This window comes from Pleurodeles waltl, chromosome 12 (assembly GCF_031143425.1).
Source record: "Pleurodeles waltl isolate 20211129_DDA chromosome 12, aPleWal1.hap1.20221129, whole genome shotgun sequence".
NCBI classification, from domain to species: domain Eukaryota; kingdom Metazoa; phylum Chordata; class Amphibia; order Caudata; family Salamandridae; genus Pleurodeles; species Pleurodeles waltl.
Window position 1 is genome coordinate 12,218,542 of NC_090451.1, and position 21,529 is coordinate 12,240,070.

Here is a 21,529-nt window from a genome sequence, read left to right on the forward strand (position 1 = left end):
ATAGAAACCACAAGCACTGGTAATACTTAGTCAAAATAGTGAGGGCCGTAGGGGAGGGCCAAACCATATACTAAGAAAGTGGAATGCGAGATACAGTCGCCCACCCAAGGATGTTGTGTTGGTGGAGAGGAGCTGGAGGAACTAGAAGCCCCAAGAGGTGAGTAAAAGAGTGACCCCCAGCCACCAGGAGAGCAGAGGTAAGTACCTGGTCCTCCCAAGGATTAACAGGAGGACTTGGAAAAAGGATTGTACAAGAACAGGACCAGACTAGAAGAAACCATAGGTGGATTCCGGTAGAAGAGGACCTGAAAAGAAGGGGATAGAGTCCAGTCCACAATGGAGTTTCCAGTGGTCACTACCCCCATGTCTGAGGATGAAGAACCAGGTCGACGGGGGAAGAAGACCAGCTGTGGAGCCTGGGAGCTGAAGAGGGGTCCTTGGAGCAGTACAGATGGTGTCCCACGACCGTTGTCGGGTCACAGATGGTCAGTGGTGCAGGAGAACCACCAACAAGCCTTGGCAAATGCAAGAGGAACAAAAGAAGAGTTGCAAGGCTGAAGAGGACTAGCAAGGCCTAGGGGACTTGACCATAGGAGGGGAGTCCGGTGTGACCCTCAGCAGTCGCGATAGCCAACAGAAGCAGTTGCAGCCCCCAAAAGCAACCCACTGCTAGGAGGGCACAGTAAGTCGCAGTGAGGCCCAGTCAGCACACCTGAAGAGGAGTCACACGTCGCTGGAGGACCAGAGAGGAGACTGTGCTCGGCAGGAGGAAGTGCTGGAGGCCGGGGCTACTTGGAGCCTGAAGATCCCTTGGAGCAGAAGACAACAAGCCTTGGTTGCTGCAAGAGTTGCGGAGCACAGGGGCACTGTCCCGCAAGGACAGGCAAGGGCTCACCGTATCCCAAGTTGGGCAGCTGGCAGAGAGGACCAAGGGGACCACTCCAGACCACCACCTATAATGCAGGATCTACAATCTTCCAGAGAAGAGCAGACCCATGCTGCCGGACGAAGTTGCAGTTGGTGCCTGCAGATGCAGGGGAGTGACTCCTTCACTCCAAGAGAGATTCCTTCTTGCTTCTTGGTGCAGGATGAAGTTTTGCCAACCTCAGAGGATGCACAGCCGGGAGATGCTGCAGTTACTGGAAGGAGCGGGAGGAACAATGTTGCACAGCAAGGTCGTAGCAGAAATTGCAGACTTGCCAGTTCCTGAAGAGTCCAGCTGTGGTTCCAGTGGCCAGAGGTGAAAGAAAACGATGCAGAGGAATCCTGGTGGAGTCTTGCATTTCGAATCCACCCTCAAGGGGGTCCCTATATAGCCCTAAAAGGGGGATTGGTCACCTATCAGGGTGACCACCTATCAGGAGAGGCTGTGACGTCACCTGCCTGACCTCGCCACTCAGATGCACCCAGGGGCCTGTGTTCACCTTGGATTCAAGATGGCAGAATCAAGTGGCCACCTGCAGGAGCTCTGTGCACCACCCCTGGGGTGGTGATGGACAAGGGAGTGGTCACTCCCCTTTCGGTTGTCCAGTTTCGTGCCAGAGCAGGGACCGGGTGTCCATGGACTGGTGCAAACCAGTTTATGCAAGGAGGGCACCAAATGTGCCCTTCAAAGCAAACCGGTGGCTTGGGGAGGCTATCACTTCCAAGCTTTGTAACACCTATTTCCAAAGGGAGAGGGTGTTGCCCCCCTCTCCGTCAGGAAATCCTTAGTTCTGCCTCCTCTGCCTGAGCTGGCCAAGCAGCAGAAGGGCAAAAACCTGTCTGAGGGGTGGCAGCAGCTCGGGCTCCCCTGAAACCCCCAGAAGAATGGTAGGAGCAATTCTGGGGGGGTCTTTAAGGAGCCCCCTGAGTGTGTGGAATCATACAACCAATTCTGGCAACAGTATTGCGGTATGATTCTGACATGTTTGTTACCAAACATGCCCAGGTTTGGAGTTAGCATTATGCAGCTGGGCATAGGTGGTGGCCTGTGTCCAATACACGGGTAAAATGGCATCCCCGCACTTACGAGGTCCAGGAAAATGGAACTGAAGTTAGTGGGGGCACCTCTTCTCATGCAAGGGTGCCCGCACACACAGGTACCTGCCCCCTACCCTCTGGGCTAGGAGGGCCTACTGTAGGGGTGACTTACAGTGACCTGCAGTGAAAGAGTGCATGCACCTTTTCACACAGGCAGCAATGGCAGGCCTGCAGATACACTTTGCGTGGGCACACCATGGGTGGCATAATACATGCTGTAGCTCATGGGGAACCCCTGGTGCCCCAGTGCCCTGGGTACCGAGGTACCATATAGTAGGGACTTATGTGGGTACACCAGTATGCCAGTTGCGGGGTGAGTAAAGTCCAAGCAACCAAATTAAGAGGGAGCGCGCACAGTCACTGGGGTCCTGGTTAGCATACTGAAGGCAGGTAAAAAGTGGTATAACCATGCCAGAAAGAGGGTACTTTCCTACAACTGCACGGCTACTAGACTAGCATTGGTATATCCCCCTCTGGAAATATCTACGCACAATATATACACCAAAAAAGAAGCTGAACTAGCATAACATGTGCAGGGCCCTATGGGAGGCCAAACCATAGACTAAACAAGTGGAATGTGGAATAGTGAACCCAATCAAGGTACGTTTGGTAGTTATCTAGGAGCTGGGGGTAGATAGAAACACCAGAGGGAAGTACTGTAGGTGTCCCCAGCAACCAGGTGCCTATGCTAGGGACTGACAGGGGTACACCAGTATGCCAATTGTGGGGTGTAAAGGGTACCAAAACAACCAAATTTAGAGGAGAGAGCATAATGACTGGGTCCTAGTTAGCAGGATCCCAGTGAAAACAGTCTAAACACACTGACAGCAGGCACAACGTGGGGTAACCATGCCAAAAAGAGTGCCTTTCCTACAGTCACAAGCTGTTTTTCTGGCATCTCTGCCACAGCCTTTTTCGAGGTTCTGCCCGTTTTCGATTCTTTTGTCGCCGAAATTTCTGGATCTTGATCATCCTTCAACGTATTCATTTTTTCTTTGTTTTCCTCCCCCAGTATCCCTATGAAGCGACCTCATGGGATAGTTTTACTAAATCTTGCTTTTGGTCGTTTTTTTTTTTTTTTTTTTTTTTTTTTTGCTGAGGCAGACTTACCGATTCCAATCTGCGGACATAGTTCCTCCCCCTTCCCCCCCAGAGTGTTTTTTCGGTGTTACCGAGGCATCTTCTCTCTCAGTTTTGTCTGCTCACCCTCCACAATTTCTGGCTCTGTGTCCATGCTTTCACCTTCAGCACCCTTGGAGAAGTTGTCGTCCTTGTCACTTGAGAGTCCTAGATCTTTTAGAGAAGGTGCAGGTTTCTGTCCCTGCATGGTGTGTTGTGCCTGCCTTTGTTTTTGTCTCGGCTTCAGAGATTGTGCTTTAAATGCAGTGCACGCTTCACAGCTCTCAGCCTAATGTTCACGTGGTAGGCAGAGATTACAGAAGTGGTGTTGATCTTTTTGAGCAAATGTGTGGTGGCAGATGGTGCAGAACTTGCATTGTGTCTTCTCCATCAGGTGGAGCTGAGAGCCTCCCATTCGGGCATTCTCTTCACCAAGCAGTTCTTCCTCCGATGGTTTTGTTTTTACTGGTACCTTCTTCGACAAAGCTGTGTAGACTTCTTCTGACTCCTCGGCGAAAGGTCTGATGCATGCAACTTTTTTCTACAGCCTGGGGATCCTTCAGCTGTGCCCTCAGACCCAATGGTGGGAAAAAAGAATCTGACGATGGCGACCATGAAAGCAGTGTAAGGAGGGGGTATATGATGTCACAGGGGAGTGCAAAGGCCACAAAATGGTGGTTCCGTCGACGCCCAGCAGTAAAAAAAAAAAAAAAAGAAGAGAACAGAATAGAAGAAGGACTATGACTAAAAGGGAAATATTCCGGACCCAACCACTAGATGGCAGAATAATGTAGAGCTTGTGAATCCAGAAAAGATTTATGCAGTAAAATTAACATTAATCTAGTTGAGAGCCCATCAAAAGACAGCACATAAATGATGGATACAATGGTTGAATTATTAGCAGCCTCTTGTAATCACTCAGGCAGCAGTCCATTGCACTGTTTTAGCTCATGTGTTGTATTACAGACTGGGACCAACAGAAGGAAACCAGCCTTAACCTGCACCAGCTGGGGAGCCCAGACCATTCTGCTTGTCCATGTCTCCTGAGAATGTGGCCACAGCCACGCTCCAGTTTCAGTGTTACTTGTGCACCTCTTCCGAGGGACCCTGTCTGCTGAGAATGTGGCCACAGCCACGCTCCAGTTTCAGTGTTACGTGTGCACCTCTTCCGAGGGACCCTGGCCGAGCACTCCAGGCTGGCCTGTCCCTGCTGGAGCAGGACCAAGGTTGATTAGCATATCATTGGTCTCCTTCCAGTAGTGCCAGGAGTCATCCCCTTCTGAGAAGGCATGTGTAAAGTGTACAAGCGGTGGTAGCAAGCAGGGTTCCTGATGTTTTCTGATACTACTGCTTCCTGGCATGCTTAAATGTCAGCAGAGTTGAGCCGCAGCTCCATCCTCAGTCTTCCGAACGCCAGGAAGCGCTTCTTGAATGTCCCCTGAGAGTCTCCAAAAACACCCTGTTGGGTGACGTTTAATGCATCTACATGGAGCGCACACCCCACCTGACCGCACCTATCTCTGTGATGTCACTGCTCATCTTGTGCTGACAATAACCAATGGAAAGCTGCTCTTTCTCCCAGACAGTACTATATATTTTTTTTACATTGAAATGCAGTTCTAAGCTTCTGATATTGAGAGCATGCAGGTGATTGATCCGCACACGGCTGGGTCCAGGCCAAGCTGGCATCGGCTGCAAACAACGATGGAGTCGGATGAGGTCGAGTGATTGTCAGTGGCTGAGACTAATTCAAGCATTCCATCCACCAAAGCTGAACGCAGCAATATGACTTAAGTGTTGCTGTGTTCTCTGGCCCTTTGTCTTTTCTATGAAATATTTTCAATAATTTTGCCCCCAAACAATTTTTTTAAAATGTGTGTAGTCTTTTGTGACTTCAATAAAGTGAAAACGGCCTGTGGAGGGGTCCTGGGAAGACGTTGGCAGACGTCTGTGCAGAACTGACCTCATAGGGTCCGCTCCTGAAAATAGTCCCTAGTTATCTTGTGCGCTATAACAAAGCATCCGATATCTTCCATTCTATTCTCCACTTTTTTATTGGGGAACAAACCATGCACAGGTCTGACCCTGAGCTTCTGTGCACGTCCCTGTACCCACTTCCTACAGAGTAGCACTCACCTTCAGTGGACTCCAGCACTTACCTCAAATGCACACCAGCACTCACCTGATGGTGACTGTCCCTTCACCAACTTCTTATGTAAAGCTTTAAAAATACATATAAAGTAACCACACAGTTACTTTACCAAGTTCCGCTTTTGCAGGTTGGTTGAGGTTGTCGCTGGGCACACTGTGCCAGCTGGAGGAGTTCAGGCGGCTCCGGTTCCGGTGGGAGCAGCGGAGGAAAGTCTCTTGGAGCTTGTGCAGGGCCACTGATGGGGACCACTTGGACAAGGCCTGTTCTTGCAGATTTAAAGATGGTCCCTTGGGGTCCCCTTGGAGTGTTGAGGTTGCAAGTGGTGAGGGACCCTTAAGGCACAACTGGTTCTTCGTTTCAGGGCACAGGGAGGCCGAGTGAGGAGCGAATCGGTGAGCCAGAGGCTGTGCGCAAAGGATCCCTTTGGATCTGGAGGTAGGTCTCTTTGAAGGTCGCTTACAGGACAACGGGGGCACTCTGGCTGGAGGTCTGGGGTGTTCCTGAAGTCCCTTGACTAGGTCTTCCTCCTGGTCCTTTTTCAACTCCGGATGAGCTGATTTTCCTGGTGCCCAACGTCAGCAGACCATTACCCAGGATATTGGTACGGGATGGCCACTGGAGGGTGCAGTGCTACCAAACTTGGCACACTTGCAGGGTTTGTCCTCGTGGTCGTTGGTGTGTTTTCGGATCTGGCTGCATCTTCCGGTTCAGAGGTTATTGGCTGGTCATTGAAGTGACCCTCACTGGGTTGCTGGTTCCTTGGCTGTTGCAGACTGGTACCTCCACTCTGAAGGAGTTCTTGGGCGATTGGTGAAGCTTGGAGGTCCTCTGGGTTTCTTCAGGTCAGTCCAGTGTCCAGCTTCTCCTCAGCGGCGATTGTCGGGTCCTGGGTGCAGCAGGCAGGGTTTGGCGCCTTTTCTTGATGCAGCAGGTCCACAGTTCTTGTGCCTTGGATCTTCCTTTTGTTGGTCTTCTCTGTGTCCTTTGAATCTAGTTTCCTGGTCTAGGGATGCCCACTAAATACTGAATTTAGTGGGCGTTTTAGGGGGAACCTGGTAGTGTCCAATGGGACACTTAACTTTGGGTGGCTACACCCACTAAAGTGACCACGTCCAGTGGGAAGGGTCACTTCTCTAAACCTAATTGGCTATTTTCCTTCCATCTAAGATGGAAGAAAATGAAATGGTGTCCCCATCTCGCAGGCAACACCTTAGGGGTGGAGCATGCCAGGTGGGGCCACTCCTCCTACCCTTTGTGTGGTTTCCTGCCTTTGCTCCTGCCAGAAGTGGGGGTTTGATTTGCAAAGGAGGAAGCCAGCTGTTGTTAGCAGCAGGCCTGGGGGTCGAGTTTCAAGGGCAGTAAGCCCTTTGAAGCTCACCGCCAGGGCAGTGCACATTCCTGAGGGAGGGGGTGTTAGCTCCTCCACCCTGGAAGGGCATTGTCTTACAAACCAGAAAGACAGGGCTCTCTCCCAAGGTTTGTATATTGGCTGTCTGGAGGTGGCAGCTGGATAGAACGAATCCGAAACCATGCCAGGATAATCAGCTTTGGCAGGGTGCACCTACACGGTGACCCCTGGGTGCATTTAGGGATAAATCCAATACTGGTATCAGTTTGGATTTATCGTTCTGAGTTGTTTGATACCAAACCCAGCGCTCAGAGTAGCCATCATGTAGCTGGGAAATTTGTGTTGATCAGTGTCCAGCACAAGTATTAAAATGGCTGCTCCGTTCACTCACTATGTCCCGGGTTTGGCAAGGACACAGTGGGGGCATACTGCTCATGCAGGTATGCCCTCACATATAATCTGGAGCACCCCGCCTTAGAGCTGTAAGGCCTGCCAGAGGGGTGGCTTACCCTTTGTAAATGCAGTGTATGGTGAACAGGGCAGACGGGCGATGTGCCATGTCGAGTTTGTGCTTTAGGATTGCACCAGGACACTCAGCCTGCAAGGGCAGTGCTGGGTGCGTCTGGATGCCGGGCCCTAGAGGGTGGCACAATCAGTGCTGACAAAAATACAATAATATAACAAAACTAATGAGGAAATGTCATGGAACAATAATTAATTAGTGCCTATAATATCTTTGGGTTCAGTCCCCCCAAAAGTATTCCAGTTCATGATCTGTATTGAGACCGTCCTCCACTGCGCTAAGGCACATGATCCAAAGTGCCTCGTTTCTGCTCAGGGTGAGTTCCCTGTTGCCACCTCTGGGGTCTTTGGGTATATGGACGGATAATCTTCACAAATGATATTGAGTTTTGGCGTATCTGAGGTGAACTAGTGAATAACTTTGCTTTTCACGATGAATGATGGACAAGGATAGTGTCTGCATTATGGAATTCGTTAAATTAGGAACTTCCCGAACATGCAAGCCACGGCGCATGAGTGTCTGAATTTTGGTTTAAAACGCAGGAGAACGGACTGTTCTCTGGTTATTTTGAGGGGTGATGTACCCGCTACACAATGATTTAGATGATCCCCTTATAATCCTAATTTCTGTGTAATCGCACTCGGCTTATCCACTAAATACTAACCACATTGAGACATGGAGGCACAACGTTACCTGTGTCATATATTTAGGTTCAAATATACCTTTAAGGTATGTGGGACCAATTTGCTACCCTTTACTGGATTCTTTTTTCAGCGAATACGACGTGGGGCATTTATTGGAGCTTGCCTGTTAGGATTAGTAAACCTTACAAGTGATTAGATAACGGACTAGTACATCAGGTAGGATTTTGTGATTAGGTAGCACATGCGTGTGCATGGTTCATCACACTCTTTATTTTTTTCTATATTTAATTTCATCATTATATTTTGTTCTTTATCTTTATTTTTACGTTTATTATTTTTATTCCAGCACTATGCTTATTTGAGAGCTTTGGAATTTTGCATGATTTGAGCACATACTAGTACTTCTGGTTTATCACTCGATAGAATAGTTGTGCTATATTATCTCACTTCGAATATCACGAATCACATGAATTAATATAGCATTTGTATATTCTAAGTACATATGGAAGGAGGTGCATTCTTTACGATTGGTTTCCATCCCTATTACACTACGGTGAACGGTTTACTATACTGATCAAGTATATATTTACGTCCAGTTTGTTTTTCTTTTTTTTAAATGATTTTAGCCCTGAGGAAGTCATGGGGTCACTCTCCTAGACAAAACACGTGTTGGCTGGGGTATATTTGAAATCCATCACTCTATTCATGGAATCATAAGGATTTGTTTGTAACCAATAAATTCCCAACTGGTTGAACTATACAGAAGAATTGCAACGCTTGATTTCATCTTTCTACAAGACAAGGACTTTATGTTCTTGTGCCGTTGACTTGGACTTATCATCATTATTGATCAACATATTATATACGAACTATCATACTACTAACTGAAGATATGCATTTACTTACTATGGCGTGTGCCTCTAATTATGCGGTTTTGTCCTTTTGGAGGTAAGTAATACACAAATTACATACACTTGTATTCAGAAATAGGCATAAAAACAGTTAGAAAACAGTTCAATTAGTGAAAATCACAATAGTTAGAATTGGGCCTAGGGGGGCACAAACCATATACTAAAAAAAGAAATGTGAACGTCGGTCCCCCACATAGGCAGTGTCGTGTGTAGAAGGGAGCTGGAAGTACTAGAAAAGTCCAAAGCCAAGTACCACAACCCACCTCAGCGACCAGGAAAACAGGAGTAAATCACAGTAAGTTTCCCAGATCACACACAGAAACCAGGAGAATAATTATGCAAAACCCAGAAGAGACTGCAAGACACCAACAGTGGATTCCTGGACCTGAAGACCTGTGGAAGAAGGGGACCAAATCCAAGTGCAACCATGGCACACCAAGCTCTTAAACACATCAGGACTCACCCTCAAATGCAACCCCAGCACACCAACCTCTTACACACACCAGCACTCACCTGTAAGTCATCTCCTTGGCACCTACCTCTTAAACTTTACAGGAATCACTTCTAGATACATGCCCCTCACCAGTCTCCTGTAGACAGCATCACTCATGTACCTGGATGGCCATGCCCTACAGACAGTGGCACTCACTTAATTGCTTGCCCCTATCCACCTAATGTAGGCAGCATCACTTATGTGTGTGTGCATGCTGTGTGTCCATTTGCCAGCTCTCATCCAAAGCAGCACTCACCTGTGTGTGAACCACCCCACACACTTCTTAAAACAGCAGCACTCATCTGAGTGAGCACCCCCAAGACCCAGGTCTTGTACACAGCAGAACGTACCTGAAAGTGAGCACTTCTTGCACCGTCCTCGTACAAACATGTGTGTGTGCATGTCCACCTCTCATACACCACAGCTGTCACCTGCGAATGGACCCCTAACATACTCCTCATATAACAGCAACACTCACTTGAGGATGAGCACCCCTTGCAAACCACCACCTGTGAACAGCAACACTCACATGAGAGTGTGCCCTCGACACCACCTGTAGACAGCAGCATTCACCTAAGAGCACGCCCCCACCCACACCTCCTGTAGACAGGAAAACTCACCTGTAGTCATCCCTGGTAGCCACCAGACTGGACACGTTGCGCAGGATTCCTCCTCCACTCTCGATAATGGCAAGTGAGTTGCTTTGGCACTTGTAGGTCAGAGTGCTGACCAGAAAACCCAAGGCCCCCTCGACTGCACAGACTGCTGACTTGTTCTCTGTGCTGTGGGCCGACAGATTCCACAGTGCACTGAGGACGCTCTTCAGGGTGGACTCCTGGGATGACATGACGGAAGGGCATTAGTAACGGAGAAGGATGGGTGTAGGACACCAACACATCTTTGTACATGTGGTCTGTAAGACATTAACTTACATGTATTAAATGAGGTGTAAGTAGAAAAGGGGGAGCTTTGGGGACAAATAAACCACAGAGCTCATGAGAACAAGAGGAGAGGGAGGTGTGTGAGACACGTACATTTGTATGTTGGGAATGCGTACAGTGACTGTGGGACGCACATCTTTGCACAAGACTTTCAGGCTAGAGGATAACAATTATATTAGTATTATCACTACTTCTGTTATTATTGTTATCATGTTTCTTATTATTAATAAAGAAGGAAGACTGAGGCGGGGAAGTTAGAAATGTAATTCAGGCATGCAGGTTTCATAGTCAGCATGGCAGCCATTGGAATATATCTCTGCCACAGAGCCACACCTCAGCCAGAGGACCCCTTCTCTGCCAAGCGATAGGACCTCCACTAGGCCACTAATGTATCACCAATCGAATACTAGATCACTCCTCAACCACAAGACCATATCTCAGCAACAGGATCACATCTCAGCCAAACTCCACACACAGGACCACACCTGAGCCCCAGGACTATACCTCAACCAGTGCACCACACCTCATCCCCAGGAGTACTCCTCAACCACAAGACCACACCTCAACAACAGAATCACATCTCAGTCACAACTCCGCACACAGGACCACACCTGAGCCCCAGGACTATACCTCAACCAGTGCACCACACCTCATCCCCAGGAGTACTCCTCAACCACGAGACCACACCTCAACAACAGAATCACATCTCAGTCACAACTCCACACACAGGACCACACCTGAGCCCCAGGACTATACCTCAACCAGTGCACCACACCTCATCCCCAGGAGTACTCCTCAACCACGAGACCACACCTCAACAACAGAATCACATCTCAGTCACAAGACTATAACTCAACCACCAAACCACATCTCAACCCCAAGAGCACTCCTCAACCATGAGACCACATCTCCGCCACAGCTACACCCACAAGACCACATCTCAGACACAGGACCCCGGCTCAGCCACAACACTATACTTCAACCACTGAACCACAATCAGTAAGTGAGTAATTTAGTTTGCATAGTTGATTAAAACCAGTGCAATACAAAGTGTCAAAGTGATGTGAACTGCAGTTAAAAAAACAGTTAAAAAAAAAAATATATAGAACTCAACTGTATAGCAGTTAAAATTACATAGTGCAGCATTAACAATTAAAATTGGTCGACTAAAATGAATCTGTGTGCGAGCATAGTCTTAGGGTGTTCTTATGAGTCAAGCGTGGCGATTTGCCAATGTTGCAAATCTTCCTTGTACTGTAGACCTAAGAAAGTGCAAAAAGCAAAGTGTCTTTTGAGAGAGAGGGAGTTGCATATCTATGTGTCCGTCAGGGGGGCTTATTAGCCAGGTTCCAGGCTTTTAGGTTGTGAGCCGCTCGCTTCCATTACGGCTCCAAAAGCAGAGGGTACAATGTATAGACTGACTTATCATTTTTTTTCAGCCAGCACAAGAAATTTTACAAGCTTGGAATTAAGCAGCGGGTCCTCTGTTTTAAAGCAGTCCAGCTCTGCCTGTCTCCACGTGCGGATCCCTCTCAAATCGAACTGAGTTCTGAGCAGTTGAGTCCTTTCTTCCGTCAGTTTGTTGTAGAGGCACAGCCAGTGAGGCAGATCCCCCACGCCTTCGCCGCACAATCTGCAGCAGGTTGGAATCTGCTCCCTCTGCTATGGTGAAAGATGCGGAGCAGAAAGGAGTATGCCCCAGTGATGATTCAAGAACGTTTCCTGGTCTATCCTAGATTAAAGTCATTTTGAGGGCCAAGTATGTGGTAGCCATTGATCGTCATCCAGGTGTTGCTTTGGCCTGACAATGTGGCTTTGTCTTCAACCAGTGAGAGACTTTTGATTGATTTCTAAACCACTTTTTTAAAGACTGCGAGACTGGTTGGGATGTCCTAGAGCTGGGTCAGCCCAATCTTTTCAAGTGATTCCTGAAGGAAGCTTCTGGCTGGCAATGTACTTCTGTGCTGCAGATCTTGCCAAAGCAGGTGGCTTAAAATAGTGGGACCCGCGTTGCTGATCTTGTGCCAGCAAACTATAAATGCTCCTCGCCTTGTTAATGGCTGTTTGGTTGGTCTGAACTCCAGCCGGATCTGTGCTGCTGCGGAGTAATTTGGAATGTTAAACACAATTCTGTAGGCCTTGACTAAAATGCTGTCTAGAGTTTTAGAATCTCTGCCTCTCATGGCTTCGCTAAGTGATTGTTGGTAAAAATTTAGATTGAGCTACCTGGAGAAGTGGGAGCAGCGTCGGGCCTGTCAGTTTCTGTTTTAGGTTCCTCGGCGTCAGTGCCAAGGACAGCCCTTTCCTCCTAATCGCTTCTCACTGTTTGGCAAATAGGCCTTCCTTATCAATAATTATACCTAGGTATTTGTAATGCACTGCAGTCTGGATTTCTGTGTTCCCCAGATGTCAGACTGTTTTTTTTCCCTGCCCCAGTTGATAGACATTGTTTTTGTCTTCTAAAGGTTACTTCCATGTAGTTCTCTGCTGCGTATGCCTGCATTGCATTGAGAAGGTTTTGCAGGCCCACCTTTTTGTGGCTGACCAAAACCACATCGTCGGCATATAAAATGCTAGACAGTGCGTACCCCGTAGCCTGGGGGCTTGTGAATTGCAGGAGTTGAGTGTCTGCGTCAAGTTTGCCATGTAACGGTTGAATAGCGTAGGGGCGAGCACACACCCCTGTTTGAGCCCTTTGGTATTTTGAATTCACCACTAGAGGTGTGTGCTCTCACCCGACTTCACTTGCATCTTGGTAACTGCGTGGAGTAGGGTTAGCATGTTCAACAGAGGCCACAGGATATCCAAGTAGACCAGTCTCCTCCAGAGCCTAGCCATGTCTATATTGTTGAATGCTGCCCTGAAATCTATAAAACAGAGATGGAGAGGCTGCAGAGAGGAGCTTGCCATATCCATGAGCATTGCCATTGCCAAGACGTTGGTTATTGTGCCTGTGGACTTGGAGCATCCAGTTTGGTTGAATGGGATTGGCATTGGCCAAAGCCTAGTCTTGAATTTTCTCTAGGAGAGTGCCTGCAAAGTATTTTGCGTCATTGTCGAGCCGCGCTGCCCGGCAATAGTTTTTTGGTGAGGGTTTGTCTCTGCTTTTGTGTACTGGAGAAATGGCTGAGCCTTTCCAGGAGGCTGGGAGTTCCCCCGGTGATCTGATTTCCCAGGAGAGAGGGTCCAGGGTCCCTGTCCAGTAATCCCGATCTTGGTTAAAAAGGGGCCGTTGGGACACCATTAAGTATCGTGGCCCCTTTCTCTTGCCTTTCATGATTTGGGACTTGATTATGGTTATATGAGATGGCCTGACATCGAGCTGGTGATTGCCGATTGTTGCGGTGGTGCTGCTGCGTTGAGGGACCATGATTGAGGTACCTTCTGTTGCTGTCCTTACGGGCTGGTTCACAAATTGTTGATTAAAGTGAGCCGTGAGAAAGTCTGCCCAGGTCCCTTCATAGATGTGAGAAGCCACGCCCCCATGGCATGGATGCATTATTTTGTTCACTGTGCCCCGGAAGCGAGAACTGTTTTTAGATTTGATATCGGGAAATAGCTTTGTCCAGAAGTCGCCTTCTTGAGTTCCGGTGATATTCCATTTAATTTTTTTTGCATGCTTCCTTGTTGAGTAGTGGTTGGAAATAGGAATCACCCAGACTGTGTCTCAGCGATCTCAGTGTGTTGTTTATCGCCCTTTTGAGCTGCTTCAGTTGTTTTCGCTGGACGAAAAGAATCCGTCCTACTTCCCCAGTAGTTTGGTGCGGTCTTGTTTTGGTTGATGTGGAAAAAGAGTTTGCTAGGTTGGCGGTGAAGCTTTCCCTTCTGTTGATAAAGCTGCTTATGGGTGTTTCTTGTATTTGTAATAAGTCCTTTCCCTATTGATGCACATCGTCTTTGATTGCTAGTGCAGTTTTAATTCTCGTATAATTGATTGTATGGCTGGAGTGTGGTACTTCAGCTGAGCGTTTCAATGTGAGTGCTGCTGCTAAAACCAGCGTTTCTTGTGGCCGGTGATCACTGTACCCTTAGTCTCCTTGGCTGAATGTGAAGACACAACTGGACAACGGTAGGGAAGCAAACGTGTAATCTACTGTTGAGCAGTATTAGTGGGGGTCTCATCCCCGGGGCTGCCCCGAGCTGGCTTCCAGTGTTTGGTGTCTGAATGTTGCTGAGAGCGAGTGGCTCTAGACATATATTCCTAAGATCTAATGTTCTTAAGCCAGCTGTACCATCTCTAGCGGTGGACTCCTTCTTGAATTAATTTAGGAAATTGTTGAGCATGGAAGGGAGAATTGAAAGTTTGTCCACAATCAGACCGCAGCTGCATATTAGTTTTACCTCCGACTCAGCCTGTTTTATTAATAAATTGAGGTCCCCCAAAATTCTCATCAATGTCAGCTACGTAGAGGGCCAAAGTGTTGAGTAGGGTCTGTTGTATGCCCATCTTGTCGGACTGGTACCGAAGGGCCTCCACGGACCTTTGCATGGTATTTAGCAGGGATGACCATGCATTATCTGTAAGCAGTGCGGCTGTGCTGACAGAGTTTGCTCTTCTCCTGATGTCTGATTCTTGCTCTGCTCTGTGATCTTGGTCAGCAGCGGAAGAGGAAGATCCCTGTGATGAATTCATTGTGTAGGAGGCCAGCACTTCTGCAAGAGAGGAGACCCTGCTCATCCTCCTGATATTTTGTTTTGGATCTGTGTTAGAAATGAGGTCTTTGGTTGGCAGCCAGGTTACCTCTGTCCAAATTATCCTGTGCCCACCCTCTGGTAGCTTGACACTGAGCAGTCAGGCTTAACTTAGAAGGCAATGTGTAAAGCATTTGTGCAAATGATCATGCAATAACACAGTATAAACACCACAAAAAACAAACCTCACAGGTTTAGAAAAATATAGAATATTTATCTGAGTAGAATATGGTCAAAACGATCAAGATTTGATAAATACAAGTTGAGATACCACTTTTGTAATGATAGAGGCTTTAGTTCTTAAAAAACAATAAGTGTCTCTTGCAAGCACAAAGTACCTAGTTTGCATCTAAATTATCAGCACGGGACCGCAGAGGAGGAGATGCGTGGAAAACGGGGAGGTGTGCGTCGGTTTCTCCGGGTGCACACAGATGATGCATCAATTCCTTTACACGCAACAAGGGCTTTGCGTTGATTTTGGGCGTACAGACTTGGGTCCTCTTCAGGTTGAGGGGTATTTGGATGCCCCTGGGACAATGCGGAGAAATCCTGGGCATGCAGGACGAAGTCACAGGAGCTGCGTCGATCAGGTGGGCGATGCAGGGAAATTTATGTTGCACGGCAGGCGCTGCGTTGATTCCTCTCGCAGGAAGTCGGGATGCGGCATTCTGGCTTGGCTATGCGTCGATCCAGTGGGCCTTACGTTGAAGTTTCGGTCGCAATGCTGGTGCTGGGTCCATCTCCACTCGGGGAGCTGGGCTGTGTCGTTCCGGTTCGGTGTTGCAGTGTTCTTCTCACCGTAGGGCAGACTGAGCATTGATTCCGGCAGGCTGTGCGTCGATTTTCGCTGCACAAGGAATTCTTTTCAGAGATGAAGTCTTTTTGGCCCTGACACTTCAGGAAACAGGAGGCAAGCTCAATCCAAGCCCTTGGAGAGCACTTCTCAGCAGAGCCAAGGCAGCAGTCCTTCACAGCAAAGCAGTCAAGTGAGTCCTTTATGCAGCCAGGCAGCTTGTCTTAGCAGGTTGCCTGTTCTGGTTCAGAGTTACTTTCCCAGTAGGTATCTTGTCAAGAAATGTCTGCGTTGTTAGGGTCAGTGACCCAGTTTAAATACCCAAATGTGCCTTTGAAGTGGGGGAGACTTCAAAGAGTGGCTTATAAGTGCATAAGGTCCCCTTTCAGTTCCAACCTGTCTGCCAGGGTCCCAATAGGGGTTTTGGCAGTCCATTGTGTGAGAGCAGGTCCCTGTCCTTTGACATGTAAGTGTCAGGCCCTCCACCCTCCCAGCCCAGGGAGACACATTCAGTATGCAGATGTGTGCAGGTGTGACTGAGCATCGTGTGTTTGGGGTGTGTCTGAGTGAAATGCACAAGGGGGCTGTCAACTAACCTAGCCAGACGTGGATTGTAAGGCACAGAAGGATTTAAGTGCAGAGAAATTCTCACTTTCTAAAAGTGGCATTTCTAAAATAGCAATATTAAATCCAACTTCACCAGTCAGCAGGATTTTGTATTACCATTCTGGCCATACTAATTATGACCTTGTTACTCCTTTCAGATCAGAATCTACCACTCAAACAGTATATGAGGGTAGCCCTAATGTTAGCCTATGAAGGGAGCAGGCCTCACAGCAGTGTAAAACGTATTTAGGAGTTTTACACTACCAGGACACATAGAACACACATGTTCATTTCCTGCCTTTTACCTACATAGCACCCTGCCCCATGGGCTACCTAGGGCCTACCATAGGGGTGACTTAAATGTAGAAAAAGGGGAGTTTATGGCTCATGTTTGCTCCTGCTCGGTATGTCCTGTGGCTCTGAGTTGAATGTCCGTCTTTTTATGTTTTGCCCTGAGCAAGCTAGAAGGGGATGCCCCCTTGTCCTTTCTGACCTTATGGTGATTAGCTTAGTAACTTGTGGTGTGGGTCCCCCTGTTTTGCGTCTTAAGTCTTGTATCTTTCGAAGCAGCACTTTTTTCTGACTCCTTTATTATTAATGCATATTGTTGCTTCGCTCTGCTTTCACTCTTTCTTCCCTAGGCTGGCTTGTTTTTTGGGTGCTTGCCTTTGCCCTTTGCTTTAGCCTTTGGCCGTTCAAGATGCCGTCCAAGATGATTTAACGAAGAACAAGCTGTTTTTGGTTCGATTAGGCACTGAGATGTCAGCCTTGGAGCCACAGAGGGCTGGGATTTCTTGCTCTGTTTTATGAAGCCTGCTTCTTGGTGCTTTTTAGTACCTTTTGATGCTGGTTTGAGTGTCTTCAGAACCCAGCCAGTTGGGTGTTGTCTTGCCCCTCCTGTGAGTTGCCAGGATGCCTTGATGCCAATTGGAGGGGGGCACAAGCACACCTGTCCTAAAGCTGGCCTTTGGAGTGCAGTGGAGTGGCCAGGCTGAGGTGAGAGCGCCCAGACGTGATTGGCAGTGATTAGAAGTGGAGAAAGGGAGAGGAGAATGGAGACAGCTGAGGGGTGTGCGCATCGGCAGGCTGCACCAAGTCCTGGGTGGGCCACCTCCGCTGCCACTGCGAAACTCCCTGGTGAAAGCCTACCTCGCCGTGCTCTCCCACCGCCCCCTTTATGCTCCCTCCCTCCTGCGCTCCTGTATGGAATGAGCCTCTGGCACGCCTCTGGTACACCTTCAGTCAGTGTAAGCCCAGGGTGCAGGCAGGCAAACTGATGTATTCGGGGGCTTTCCTAGCTTCAATGTCCATTCCCTCCTGTGCGCCAAGCACCAGAGCTCTGGCTCAGCTCTCCAGGAAGGAGGGTCCTCGAGGGCACTGTGAGTGCTGCTGTAGGGCTGTGAGGCTAGGACTAACGGAAGCACCACGGAACGTGGCCGCAGAGCTAGGCCAGGGGGTCAGGGGTGCCAGAGGCAGCTTGCCACTTAAAAGGGCTTGGAATCAATCAGTCAGTATTTGTAAAGCGCAGTTACTCACCCGTGAGGGTCTCAAGGTGCTGGGGGAAGGGGAGGGGCCTCATCTGAAGAGCCACGTCTTGAGGTTCTTCCTGAAGATGGTGAGCGACGGCTTTGTCCTAGGTGCAGGGGGAGGGTGTTCCAGCTCTTCACTGCAGTGTAGGTGAAGGATCGTCCTCTGGCGGTGGTTTTGTGGATGCGAGGGATGGTGGCCAGGGCCATCTGGGCAGAGCGGAGGGATCTGGGTGGGGGGTGTGGAAGGAGATGCAGTGGTTCAGATAGGCTGGTTCTGCATTGTGTATGGCCTTGTACGTGTGGGTGAGAAACTTGCTGATTCACTTTTCAACTGGTAGCCAGTGGAGGGTCCTCAGGTGTTGAAAGATTTGTTCTCGGCGAGGGAGGTCCAGAATGATTCTGGCAGTAGCTTTCTGGACGAGTTGTATTTTTTTGATGATTCTGGTTGAGGTGCCAGCGTAGAGGGTGTTGGCGTAGTCAAGCTTACTTGTGACTAAGGCGTGGGTGACTGTCCTGCGACAGTCTGCTGCGATTCATCTGAAGATCTTCCGAAGTTTGCAGAGTGTGTGCCAGCAGGAGGTGACAGACTTTATCTGGCGGGTCATGGATAGGGGGGAGTCGAGGATGATTCCTAAAGCGCAGGTGTGCTCAGTTGGTGTGGGGGGGCACTTAGGGATGTGGGCCATCAGGAGTCGTCCCAAGCTGAGGTGGCGTTTCCGAAGATGATGAACTCAGTATTGTGGGAGTTGAGCTTGAGGCATCTTTCTCTCATCCAGGTGGCAACAGCTTCCATTCCTGAGTTGAAGTTCCTTTTGGCCATGTCCGGGTCTTCGGTGAGGGAAATGATGAGTTGTGTGTCATCGGCATATGGCACAATGTTCATACTTTGGCTTCTAACGATGGCAGCGAGAGGGGCCATGTATACGTTGAACAGTGTGGGACTGAGTGACGATCCATGGTGGACTCCGCAGTTGAGTCCTTTGAGTCTGGAAGTGTAGGGTAGGAGTCTAACCCTCTGCAATCCTCCCAGAGAGGAAGGAGTGGATCCATTCCAGGGCTCTTCTGTGGATTCCTATGCCAGGAGTCTGGTGCGCAGAGTGCTGTGGGAGACCGTGTGGAATGTTGCTGTGAGGTCGAGGAGTATGAGTGCTGGAGTGTGGCAGCAGTTTAGGAGTAATCTGATGTCATTGATGGCTGCCAGGAGGGCTTTCTCTGTGCTGTGGTTGCAGTGGAAGCTGTACTGGGAGCTGTCCAGGGAGTTGTTGGCCCCAATTAAATTCTGTAGTTGTGCGTTGATTGCTTTCTCCAGTATTTTGGAGGGAGAGAGTAGCAGTGAGATGGGCCGGAAATTCTTTTGTTCTGATGGGTCGGCCGAAGGTTTCTTCAGGAAAGGGCATATTTCGGCGAGATACCAGTCCTTTGGGAAGGTGCCCTTGTTGATGGAGAAGTTGATTGTGTTCTGGAGCTCAGGGGTGATGGATGCACGTTGGTTAGGTGATTCACGCTGTAGTGCCACCTTCTCCTGTAAGCACAGGATGGCACGAGTGCACATGCTGCCTCAGCCGTCGCCCCGCGGGCCCCTGCTTTGGGAAGAACCCGTGAAGCCATGGACGCTGCACTTGGATGCCACGCTCGATCACACTCAGCTCTTCCCCTCTCAGTGTCGATCCTTGCCACGCCCACAAGCCTCTCCTTGCTCCATCAGTCAATGCCAGTAAAGAATTTACAGAGGAAAGTACACTTGCCCACTGTCAGGGCTGAAGCAGAACAAATGTCCAACAGCCCTCGGCCAGTGCTTCCAGTGTGGGCGCTTATAAAGAAGCTGTTGACTGGAGATCGGAATACAGCTACAAATCCCCCCAGTCACAAAACCACATTTCAACAGGACCACATCTCAACAAGAAGACCACACCTTGTCCATAGGAGCACACCCCAACCCAAGGAATACAATGCAGCCACAAGACCACATCTTGACCATAGGTACACACAAGATTGAATGTCAAACACAGTACCACACCATAGCCAAAAGAACAAATCCTTTCCCACAGTAGACCACCTTAACCACAAGACCACAACTCAAGCACATCACAAGACCACACCTTGTCCACTGGAGCACATCTCAACCACAAGACCAAATGTCAAACCATACAGACAGGGGTGTGGCTTGTCCGGCCAGCCGGCAAGATGGCAGCCTTCAGGTGAGGCTCCCAGTTGTGTACCAAAACAACATGCTCACTATTTTTCCTGATTATACCCCTGCGGTTCAGGCAGCACGCAGAGATTTCCTTCCAGTAAAAAGATCTTTGCTTCAAACGGGTTGTAAATATTCTCCAATCAACCCGGCAAAGCTGTGAGTTAAGTTTGGCAGAAAACTACACTTCTTCACAGATCCTAAGGCAGCAGCTAAATTTGCCAAAACACTTCCCAGAAAACCTGCTGCTGTTTCGCCGCTAGGAGAGGCTGAGGACCCTGGCCACCTCAGTGACAATGACTGAACAAGGGAGGAGGCGGGCTCCCCGTAGGGACAGTCGGTGGATGCTATTGGAGCATCTTGCAATGGTTGGCAGTCCTGGTTGGCCTTCCGACCCCATAGTTTTCTAATCTCTCTCCCTGTCCCATCCCTTCCCTTCAGAGGTGTTCAGGTATCTATGGTCATATGCCTGCCCCCTGGGATGAGTCCACAATAGGTTACCTTTTTTCTTTTTAGGAGAAAAGTTCCTGGATGTTGTATGGGTGGGATTTATGAGTCTGACCTGACTGGGGGGCCAGAGTGGGTGGTGGGAGGAGAGATTTGGTTTTGGTTGTTATTTAGCTTTTGTTTGGTTTCAGTCATGTTTCTTTTCTTTCTTATTGAGGGCACTCGCACACTCTATATACACCGGTCATCACAACTAGACTAGAAATGTCTATCATGGAACATTCGCGGGCTTAATAATGCATGGAAGATGTGATGGGTTTCGGTGTACTTACAACGACGTGTGGTTGATGTATTCATGTTGTAGGAGATACACCTCATGGCTGATACCAGATCGCGTCTGCGGGCTGGATGGATTGGCAAATGTCACTTGGCCCCCTACTCCAATTGTGCCCGGGGAGTCACAATACTCATTCTTAAAGGGCTCTTGTGGCACTCTTGGGCAGTCATATGCGATTCAATGGGCTGCTATGTGATGATGGAGGGGGTGCTGTTTGATTGCCTGTTCCGCTTGCTGTCAATATATGGCCCAAATGTGGATAACCCAGAATTTTTTTGCAGAGGCATGGCGCCTCGTTGAGACGTTGGGTAGTGGCGCCCTCTTCTGGGGAGGAGATTTCAATGCTGTGCTAGACCCATGCCTGGATTGTGGAAGCAAAGGGAGGCTTCCACACCTGGATGCCATGAGAACACTGTGCTTCATCATCTCTGGAAATGATCTGGTAGACTTATGGCATGTCAGACAAAGACATAACAGGGAGGGCACGTTAACGCTCGTGCCCTCCCTGTTATGTCTTTGTCGGACATGCCATAAGTCTACCAGATCATTTCCAGAGATGATGAAGCACAGTGTCCTGCATAGATATGTGGATTCCCACCAGAGATGTGGACTACGGCGGTGACGCACTGCCCACATACATTCTCGAACCACTCTCCCCTGCTTTTGGAGATCCAGATTCTGGGTGATTACAGCGCGCATTTCTGTGGCATCTCCTGGAAGGGAACTGGTGCGACCAAACTTTCAGGGCTGAGGTACGGGAGGCATTATGGAGTATTTTATA

At 48.9% G+C, this 21,529-nt stretch overlaps 1 protein-coding gene across 3 annotated transcripts in view; it reads right to left on the minus strand.

The window, feature by feature from the left end:
• APC2 (APC regulator of WNT signaling pathway 2) overlaps positions 1-21,529 on the minus strand; it is a 557,471-nt gene that overhangs the window by 8,336 nt on the left and 527,606 nt on the right. For all 3 annotated transcript variants that reach the window (XM_069216408.1, XM_069216411.1, XM_069216410.1), the window contains one exon: positions 9,833-10,047. In XM_069216408.1, coding sequence (XP_069072509.1) covers positions 9,833-10,047 — 215 coding nt within the window. The remainder of the gene's footprint in view (positions 1-9,832; positions 10,048-21,529) is intronic.